The following is a 10,720-nucleotide window of genomic DNA, read 5'->3' on the forward strand; positions in this document are numbered from 1 at the left end:
ACTAAACTAGAAAGAACTAATCCGCTGACCATGGCCTAGAGAATAGCGTTCAAGTTTTCTAAGCCAGTGGTCATGAGATCGAGTCTCGGTCACGGCATACAAGTAGGTACTATTTCTGTGAGCTGGTGGTGTTAGCATTAGTAAGATGCTAGCTATTATATCCTTGCAAGATGTACGCTTTAGTCTTAAGTAGAATTCAGATCTCTTCAAAGAAACATGAAGTTTCACTGCGATCCTTTTTTGTAAACAAAAAAAAATTATCGATGATACTAACTTAGCAATCCTACCTTCGGATAGAGTTAAATATTTTCCTGGCAACTTTTGGATAGCTGGGACAAAGAACTTACCAGCTAGAATTAGTCCTAGAAATAACAATTTTGGAATTTTTCGTATTTTGACAACAATTTAGTCTTTTTCCGAGTTTTTTTTTTAATTCGAAATGTAAATCGTTAAATAACTATTAATGTATGAAAAAAGAATGTTTCATATGACTTTACGCCAGACGTCACAACTGAATTCTAAATTCCTTTCCCTACTTGCAGCAACATCCAGAACATCATCAACTCGTTCCGGGTCCACCTGAACATAGATCTGCAGCAGCGGGCCGTGGAGTTCAACCAACTGTTCACCAGCCATCAGCATCTGCGGGCAGCCATCCTGGAGAAGATGCCAACGCTCAAGATCACCGACATATCCACCTCCGAGTACAACTCCGACTTTGCACTGACGACGACAACCGCTACTTCATCTTCTTCGCCTTCTTCGGGGGAGTCATCGGCAGAAACAAGTCCAGGCCAGGGAACGTCCCCCAGCAAGGAGCCATCGGTTTGTTAATGTGTTTTTTTTGTGTCATGATCATATCCATTGAATTTTATGATCAATTTTCAGAATCAAGACATATTACTGGACTTGTTGGGAGATTCCTTCGTAAGCAGTTCATCAACGTCGGAAACAGCAGCTATACCTAGTCCTCTGCAACAGTCAACACCGCTTGAGATTGGAACTCCCTCAAATGTATTGTCGCCAAACAGGGACATCCTCGATCTGTTGGGTTTATCAAATAATAATAATCAAGATTCAGGACTGTTTGTGAATCCATCGTCAAGTGATGCAGTATTTAACGGCTTAAACAATAACTATGTCCAGCCTTCGGTTCCAGTTGGATCACAGGAATATTCCGCAACCACCATATCGGTTTACAGCAGGGACAATATTGACATACGGTTCATTTTGAAACGTGAACAGGACCATGCCGTGGTGACGGTTAAAACGACTAACAACTCGCTTAATATGCTGGAGAAGTACATGTTCCAGGTGATATTGGGTGGTTGAATCTTCTTTTTCTGGGTTCAATGATACATTTTTTTTCAACTTCCAACAGGTGGCTGTTCCTAAATCGTTTACCATCCAAATGTTGGAACCCTCTAGCACCGTCATGCTGCCAGGGGAATCTGTAGTGCAGGATATCAACGTATACCGAACGGCGGGACAACCACCTGGGGCCTCGCTCCGGATGAAGGTTCGCTTCTCGTACGAAACCGGCAACTACTCGATGATGGAACAGGCCGAGGTCAACGATTTTCCCCCGGATCTGTTCCTATGAATGGGGGAGTTTCCGCCGCCCAGAAAGCGCAAAACCCTGGCCGATTACCATTGCTCAACGGGCATCGCGATGATCGTCACCATAGCCTCAGCTTCAGCAGCAGCAGGAACAGGACAGCACGAAAAGCAGGGCACAATTTTCCACACAATCCTTTCTAGATCTACTAAATCAAACTACAACCACAAACTAACGACTGCTACAGCAACAAGTGATTTCGGGTACGTCTAGCGAACGCTCTGAATAATAAAAATAATACGCAAAACTGAAACTTCGGCTCAATCAAACTTGTTTCTAATCATTATTATTGTTGATAAGATTTTATCGAAAAGAAGAAAATATAGAATGTTTTATTTTAGAGTTTTAAACTGAAATTACACAAGTGCATATAGATAATTTAAATAAATACCAATTCAAACTGTCACGTCCCGCATGTTCGCTTCATTTCTGGTCCTCGCCTGGTTGTTTTACTTCTTCACACACAGGAAAGAAAACTCTCGACTTGGTTGGGTGCGCTGCTAGTTGTAATGAACGAAGAAGCTAAACGACTTAATCTCGCTCAATCCGTGGGATTTTGGATCACAATCAGCAGGAAGTCCTTATCTGGGGCCACCATAATCTCGTGCTTCTTCGAGCGAACCCTCAGGAAGGTGAGATCGTTCGATGGATCCAGATCACGAACCACGCTCCGGGCTTTGTCCGATAGCTGGCTCATCAGACCGGCGTACTGGACCGTAGTCGTGTTGTCTAGGGTACTTTTTACTGGAATGCCTGTAGTAAAAAAAAAAATATTAAACTGTTCTTCTAAAAGTTTCAAGTTATACATCCCAATCTATAGTTCTACATCAGAAATCAGAATCAAAAATAAGAAAATTCTCTCTGAAATTAAAACAATTTTCTGAATTGACATTTAACACAATTTTGACAATTTATTTAATTTTGATCATTTCGTCGACCCGGAAAATTTGATAATTTTTTATTGTTTTGAAAATCATGAAAATTTTGAAAATCAGAATTTAAAACAACACTTAATTATTTGGTTGTACATATTTCAGTAACGAATAATAAAACATATTAAAAACAACAGGCACGAATGCCATTGGAATGGTAAAATTTCTTTAATAAAAATAAAAATAATATAAATAATCATTTTTGTTTAAAGTAGTTTTAGGGATATTGCGGTTGTTTTTACAGATTTGGGAATTCTAAGAACTTTTGTAATCTCTTATTGAACAATAATGTTTTGGAGAAATTGGCAATGTCATTTAAAATGAAGTAAAAATTTGAAGAAAAAATCAATAATTTCGACCAAATATCGGCTTCAAACATGTTCAGTTGCGTGATCCTAATTGAGAAATATAATTCCACTTAGTTATTGAATGGGTAGTTTATAAAAAAAATTCAAAATTTAAATTTGATAGAAAATTCAGATTTATATTCAGAATTTAAATTCAAAATTCAAATTCAAAATTCAGCTTCAGATTTCAGATTCAAATTAAGATTCAGAATTCAGATTCAGAAATCAGATTCAGAGTTCAGATTCAGAATTAAGATTCAGAATTCAGATTCAGAATTTAGATTCGGAATTCAGATTCAGAATTCAGATTCAGAATTCAGATCCAGAATTCAGATTCAGAATTCAGATTCAGAATTCAGATTCAGAATTCAGATTCAGAATTCAGATTCAGAATTCAGATTCAGAATTCAGATTCAGAATTCAGATTCAGAATTCAGATTCAGAATTCACATTCAGAATTCACATTCAGAATTCAGATTCAGAATTCAGATTCAGAATTCAGATTCAGAATTCAGATTCAGAATTCAGATTCAGAATTCAGATTCCTAATTCAGATTCAGAATTTAGATTCAGAATTCAGATTCAGAATTCAGATTCAGAAGTCAGATTCGAGATTCAAATTTAGAATTCAAATTAAGGATTCAGATTCAGAATTAAATTTTAAATATTTGATTGGGTATCCAGATTCAGAACTTTTTGCTTACTTATAAATTCAGAACTCAATATTTAGATTCAAGATTAAAAGCAGAATTTAGCAGAATTCAGATCCAGAATTTAAATTTAGATTTAGAATTCCATTTCAGATTCAAATTAAGAGTTCCGATCTCAAAATCAAAATCAGATTCAACATTCTAATATTTAGGTTGTAGCCACCTGAATTCCAAATCATCCGAAATTCTTACGAACATTCTAAACCCGATAAATTTTCTGAACAATATCGATCTAACGGAATATCTTGATGCGGTTACTAGGGTTGACCCAAAAACCGGAAATCGAACATACAAGGTACATATTCCCATATATTTTTCTTTCTCGAAAACCCCATCGACTCACCTTCATTGTTGACCACGATGGTTCCGACGACGCCCTTGTGGGATTGGATCCGTTTTAGGGTTTCCTCGACTTCTTGGGACTAAAAACGGAGAAAATGAATGAATAAACATGATTGTTGATGAGCTCATCGTCCAAACTCCAGAAAGGAAATGCAACATTTACTGATTTGTTTTCCTGCTGTTTTTACTTACCATCTTTGAGCGCTACCACGTCTTTAGATTGTTTTAAGATAATTAACTTTTTGGCTACTATTAGAACCGAACTAAATCCAGGAAATTCGATTTTCCAGCTGCTGAAACCGATTTTTCCCGACCCAGAAAAATGGAAATCTCTTGTTGTTGTGCCAAACGTCAAATCGATGCGCGAGGGCGTTACCTTGACGATGCATGCAGACGTTATGCCTGTCGCGTAACGCATTGTACACGCTTAGGAAAGAATACTTATTGATGAGTGCAGAAAACGCGAGGACTGAATGTAAGCAATGGGTAGTCGATTAATTTATAATAAAGCTGTTTATAAAATGTTGTGGAAAATAGAGAAGGCAATTGAAATCGTTCTCGGAAGTGATCCCTAAATAATTCCCTTTCCATCTTTAAAAGTATTTTGATTGCTTACAAAATTCTTGAGTGAAAGCGTAATCAATCTTTCGAAAAGATGAAATCTTCAATGTCAAACAGATTCCAGTGAGAAAAGAGAGTCTCGTATTCGCAACATTAATTTTGAATTGACACGACACGTACCAAACGACTCTCGATGTCTCAATCTGGTACAAAACTCAGTTTTATTAATTTTTATGGATGATTAGATTTTCTGTGCGTTTTATTTAATTACAAATTTTGATGTTCTTATGATGTATTTAAGCTGTTTTAAGTTTTTGCACTGATTTCTGACTTTTGTATTTAGCATTTTAGTCATTTTTGTCATTTTTGTCATTTTTGTCATTTTTGTCATTTTTGTCATTTTTGTCATTTTTGTCATTTTTGTCATTTTTGTCATTTTTGTCATTTTTGTCATTTTTGTCATTTTTGTCATTTTTTTCATTTTTGTAATTTTTTTCATTTTTGTCATTTTTGTCATTTTTGTCATTTTTGTCATTTTTGTCATTTTTGTCATTTTTGTCATTTTTGTCATTTTTGTCATTTTTGTCATTTTTGTCATTTTTGTCATTTTTGTCATTTTTGTCATTTTTGTCATTTTTGTCATTTTTGTCATTTTTGTCATTTTTGTCATTTTTGTCATTTTTGTCATTTTTGTCATTTTTGTCATTTTTGTCATTTTTGTCATTTTTGTCATTTTTGTCATTTTTGTCATTTTTGTCATTTTTGTCATTTTTGTCATTTTTGTCATTTTTGTCATTTTTGTCATTTTTGTCATTTTTGTCATTTTTGTCATTTTTGTCATTTTTGTCATTTTTGTCATTTTTGTCATTTTTGTCATTTTTGTCATTTTTGTCATTTTTGTCATTTTTGTCATTTTTGTCATTTTTGTCATTTTTGTCATTTTTGTCATTTTTGTCATTTTTGTCATTTTTGTCATTTTTGTCATTTTTGTCATTTTTGTCATTTTTGTCATTTTTGTCATTTTTGTCATTTTTGTCATTTTTGTCATTTTTGTCATTTTTGTCATTTTTGTCATTTTTGTCATTTTTGTCATTTTTGTCATTTTTGTCATTTTTGTCATTTTTGTCATTTTTGTCATTTTTGTCATTTTTGTCATTTTTGTCATTTTTGTCATTTTTGTCATTTTTGTCATTTTTGTCATTTTTGTCATTTTTGTCATTTTTGTCATTTTTGTCATTTTTGTCATTTTTGTCATTTTTGTCATTTTTGTCATTTTTGTCATTTTTGTCATTTTTGTCATTTTTGTCATTTTTGTCATTTTTGTCATTTTTGTCATTTTTGTCATTTTTGTCATTTTTGTCATTTTTGTCATTTTTGTCATTTTTGTCATTTTTGTCATTTTTGTCATTTTTGTCATTTTTGTCATTTTTGTCATTTTTGTCATTTTTGTCATTTTTGTCATTTTTGTCATTTTTGTCATTTTTGTCATTTTTGTCATTTTTGTCATTTTTGTCATTTTTGTCATTTTTGTCATTTTTGTCATTTTTGTCATTTTTGTCATTTTTGTCATTTTTGTCATTTTTGTCATTTTTGTCATTTTTGTCATTTTTGTCATTTTTGTCATTTTTGTCATTTTTGTCATTTTTGTCATTTTTGTCATTTTTGTCATTTTTGTCATTTTTGTCATTTTTGTCATTTTTGTCATTTTTGTCATTTTTGTCATTTTTGTCATTTTTGTCATTTTTGTCATTTTTGTCATTTTTGTCATTTTTGTCATTTTTGTCATTTTTGTCATTTTTGTCATTTTTGTCATTTTTGTCATTTTTGTCATTTTTGTCATTTTTGTCATTTTTGTCATTTTTGTCATTTTTGTCATTTTTGTCATTTTTGTCATTTTTGTCATTTTTGTCATTTTTGTCATTTTTGTCATTTTTGTCATTTTTGTCATTTTTGTCATTTTTGTCATTTTTGTCATTTTTGTCATTTTTGTCATTTTTGTCATTTTTGTCATTTTTGTCATTTTTGTCATTTTTGTCATTTTTGTCATTTTTGTCATTTTTGTCATTTTTGTCATTTTTGTCATTTTTGTCATTTTTGTCATTTTTGTCATTTTTGTCATTTTTGTCATTTTTGTCATTTTTGTCATTTTTGTCATTTTTGCCATTTTTGTCATTTTTGTCATTTTTGTCATTTTTGTCATTTTTGTCATTTTTGTCATTTTTGTCATTTTTGTCATTTTTGTCATTTTTGTCATTTTTGTCATTTTTGTCATTTTTGTCATTTTTGTCATTTTTGTCATTTTTGTCATTTTTGTCATTTTTGTCATTTTTGTCATTTTTGTCATTTTTGTCATTTTTGTCATTTTTGTCATTTTTGTCATTTTTGTCATTTTTGTCATTTTTGTCATTTTTGTCATTTTTGTCATTTTTGTCATTTTTGTCATTTTTGTCATTTTTGTCATTTTTGTCATTTTTGTCATTTTTGTCATTTTTGTCATTTTTGTCATTTTTGTCATTTTTGTCATTTTTGTCATTTTTGTCATTTTTGTCATTTTTGTCATTTTTGTCATTTTTGTCATTTTTGTCATTTTTGTCATTTTTGTCATTTTTGTCATTTTTATTATTATTCCTTTATTTCATTCTTGCAACGTAAGATTACAATCTTTTTAATTGTTACAATGTGGTAGGTAGTATTCTTGTATTTCCTTAACATCTAATAACTAATCGTTCCTAATTTGTTACGTTTTAAATGCCGTTCTACTCCACGAATTCCTCCAGCAAACGCCTTTTGAACTCTGATTTGTTTTGTATTGTTTTTAAATTGAGAGGAAGATTATTCCAACTGACAATACCTCTAACGAAAAAGGATCTACCGTAGTAAGTCGAACTATGCGGAGGGATAACTATATTACCAGTTCGAGAATTCCTTAATGGGATTAGTAAAGTTTTCAAATAAGGCGGTTTTCCTGTTTTTAAAATCCTATGCATTATCACACATGATCGATATTTCTGAAAGTTATCGAAAGAACAACCGATAAGTAATTTTTGCAAATGTGACACTCGAGAAAAACGCGACAAATTAAAAACGTATCTTACGCAGGAATTAAGAGCAATGCGCATTCTGTTTACGGATCTTTCTAAAGCATTAGAATAAAGAAAATCTCCGTAAATAAACAAGGGGAAAACATAAGCCTTGAAAAGTTTAAGTTTAGTTGAAACGTCCAGGTGATTTGTCGTTAGGTTTAATCTTTTGAGTGCACCATAAATTTTACCGCATTGAGCATTGATCTGACGGTTCCAAGAAAGATCCCGATCGAAAATGACTCCGAGGTTTTCAGCGTGGTCAACAAATTGAATAATAGTGTCGTTGAGAACTAATGGAGGAAAATCTGGCGATGATATGTACCTACTACCGAAACAAAGAGCTTTAGTTTTGGAGGGGTTTATAGGTAAAAGATTAACATCGGACCATACTTTTATTTTATCTAGATCTTGATTTATTTTGGAACAAAACTCGTCCAAATTTGGAGCATTTTTCTCACAGAGGTAGATCTGAACATCATCTGCGAATAGATGAATTGAGCAGTGCTGTAGAACAGATGGAAGATCGTTTATAAAAAGCGAGAAAAATAGTGGTCCTAAAATCGATCCTTGAGGAACACCTGATTCAATGGAAGTAAACTCAGAAAAACAACCGTTGAAGAATACGGCCTGTGAACGACCTTCAAGATACGACTGGACGAGTTCAACCGCTGGTCTTGAAAAATTGTATTTAGTTTTCAGTTTAATGATGAGTTTAGAATGCGATACGCGATCGAAAGCTTTTGCAAAATCAATCAAAAGCAATGCTGCAATACCTTTTTTATCCAAAGTGAGCGCTATATCGTTATGTACTTTCATAAGAGCAGTTTCAGTACTGTGGGAAGAACGAAAACCAGACTGAAATTGGAATAGTATGTTATTTTGATTTAGGTAATCTGTTATCTGATTTTTTATCAATTTTTCGAAAATTTTGGAAGTAGCGCTTAATATGCTGATAGGTCTTAAGTTTGAAAGGTCGTGTGATTTAGCCTTTTTTTGAATGGGGATAACTTTAGATTTTTTCCATTGATATGGAAATTTGGAAGTTTTTAAAATTATATCAAAAATGTGGCTAATAGCAGGTAAAATGTAGGGCAGTAGTATTTTGATTAATTTGATAGGAATAGCATCCATTCCTATCGCATTTGATTTAATTGAGTTAATCGCATTTATAATTTCATACTCTTCGAAAGCTTTAAACTTGAAACCGTTCAAATTATTTGGATAATCCAATTGTTCAGTGATATTTCTTGAAAAATTCGAAGTAAAATAATCATTAACCTCAGTAGCAGAAAAATTGGTTGCATCAGTGTTCCCTTGTGATTTACTTAGTCCATTTTTTTTCAAATTATTCCAGAAAGTCTTTGCTGGAACATCCAGGTTTAATCGTCTTTTATCAAGCGTCATTTTTGCTTTTAAAATTAGATAATTAACTTTATTTCGCAATATTTTATATTTATTTTTATCTTCAACTGACTTTGAATGTTTCCAAGTGCTGTAAGCCAAGTCCCTGTTAATCATTGCATGATTAATCTCATTAGAGAACCAACCATTCTTACGATGTTTTCTGAATTTGAGAGGAAATATAGTTTCATGAACATTCATCAGAAAGCTATTGAATAACTCAACAAGCATATCAGAGTTTTCAATACTTAGAAAGATATTCCAGTCAACATTAGAGAGAGTCGTGAAAAGAGCACTTTCATCAAAGTTTTTATAATCGCGAAACCAATAACCGTCTGGTTCATTAGCTTTTGGAAAATTCAATGAAGAAAAGATTAAATCGTGATGAGAAATGCCTGGTAAAGAAATTTGGCTAAAACGATGTATGCTATCAGGTGAATCTGATATAAGTAAATCAAGTAGAGAGCAGCCGGTAGAATGGAAGAAGGTGGGTTCGCTATTAATGCAGCTGAAGTTGGTAGAATTCATGAAGTCTTTGAATCGGTGTTTTCTCAAAGAATGTTTTGAAAGGTCCACATTAAAATCACCAATGAAAAAAGAGGCGTTATAGGTTAAAGCAAACTGTTGTACATGATTAAGAAGAAGCTCAGAGCAATCGCGTTCGGGAAGGTTATAATAAACACCAAACAAGAGTTTAGTATCATTCAAGAACAGTTCCATGATAATAAACTCAGTACAATTACCTTCATTACTATCTGATTTCAGAAGAATTTTGCATTTCAGATTATTTCTGAAGTAAATGCAAATACCTCCTCCATGCCTGTTTCGATCATTTCTTATCAAGTTGTAGCCGTCAATTGCTATTACAGTATCGTTGACGACTTCACCAAGCCATGTCTCGGTCATAAAAATAATGTCAACTTTACTTTCAAGAAATAGATTTTTAAGTTCACTGAATTTTGAAAAGCGACGTGCGCAAAGGCTTTGAACGTTGATGTGACAAATGTTAAGCATATCTTGACTAAGTACACTATGAAGTACAGCTTTCGGTATCATATTTATCGTCGAGGCATTGTAGCTAGAATAATTATCCATTGGGATAAACTAAATCTAATTCAAAGTTCAAAAGGTATCTACTAAAGGAATTCATGTTTGGAACGACATTAAAACTTTCGTTTTGCGTAGAAGAACAAATTTCAAAAAAAAAAGTTTTCCTGACTATTCAGATCAAAGGATAACGGAACGGAAATATTCTTAAATACGTATGAGATGTGTCTATAAAAAAAGTTTGAAGTTTCATGTGATCAATTCAACCAAAAATCCATGACGAGGTAAACGAAAAAAAAAAAAAAATAAATATAAATATGTACCTTTGCGCAATTCACGACGAATCGTAGAAAAGAACGTGTGGGCAGCTCGGCAGTTCTCCTTGGCAGCGTCGATGGCTCTCGATCGGATGGCGGGTAGCGGTGGTGGTGATGGCGAAGATGGGGATACTCACGGCGCAATTAGCTCTCGGAGGTTGCTCTCGGATGACGATGATCGGGCGTACATCGGAGCCAGACTCATGATTGGATGGCAGGTGGTGGGTTAGATGGGTAGTGGTGGTGATGGCAGTGGAGGTGGTGATGGCTCGGTACAGGCTCTCGAACTAGCTGCTGTCGAATATTTCCAGATGACGATGATCGAATGTCCCTCGGAGCCACTGACTATATTAGCCATAGCA

At 33.2% G+C, this 10,720-nt stretch overlaps 2 protein-coding genes across 2 annotated transcripts; one reads left to right on the plus strand and one right to left on the minus strand.

Annotated features, from left to right (window-relative positions):
* The first annotated feature begins 541 nt into the window (after positions 1-541).
* Positions 542-2,024, plus strand: LOC129760936 (AP-1 complex subunit gamma-1-like). The gene is made up of 3 exons (XM_055758618.1): positions 542-825; positions 889-1,314; positions 1,382-2,024. The coding sequence occupies exons 1-3, from the start codon at positions 667-669 to the stop codon at positions 1,601-1,603; spliced, it is 807 nt and encodes a 268-aa protein (XP_055614593.1). The 5' UTR covers positions 542-666; the 3' UTR covers positions 1,604-2,024.
* Positions 1,920-4,307, minus strand: LOC129760937 (dynein light chain roadblock-type 2-like). The gene is made up of 3 exons (XM_055758619.1): positions 4,142-4,307; positions 3,951-4,029; positions 1,920-2,371 (listed from the first exon to the last, which is right to left on the minus strand). Exons 1-3 carry the CDS (start codon positions 4,142-4,144, stop codon positions 2,160-2,162), a joined length of 294 nt encoding a protein of 97 aa, XP_055614594.1. The 5' UTR covers positions 4,145-4,307; the 3' UTR covers positions 1,920-2,159.
* Positions 4,308-10,720: the final 6,413 nt, after the last annotated feature.

This window comes from Uranotaenia lowii, unplaced genomic scaffold (genome assembly GCF_029784155.1).
Source record: "Uranotaenia lowii strain MFRU-FL unplaced genomic scaffold, ASM2978415v1 HiC_scaffold_859, whole genome shotgun sequence".
NCBI classification, from domain to species: Eukaryota; Metazoa; Arthropoda; class Insecta; order Diptera; family Culicidae; genus Uranotaenia; species Uranotaenia lowii.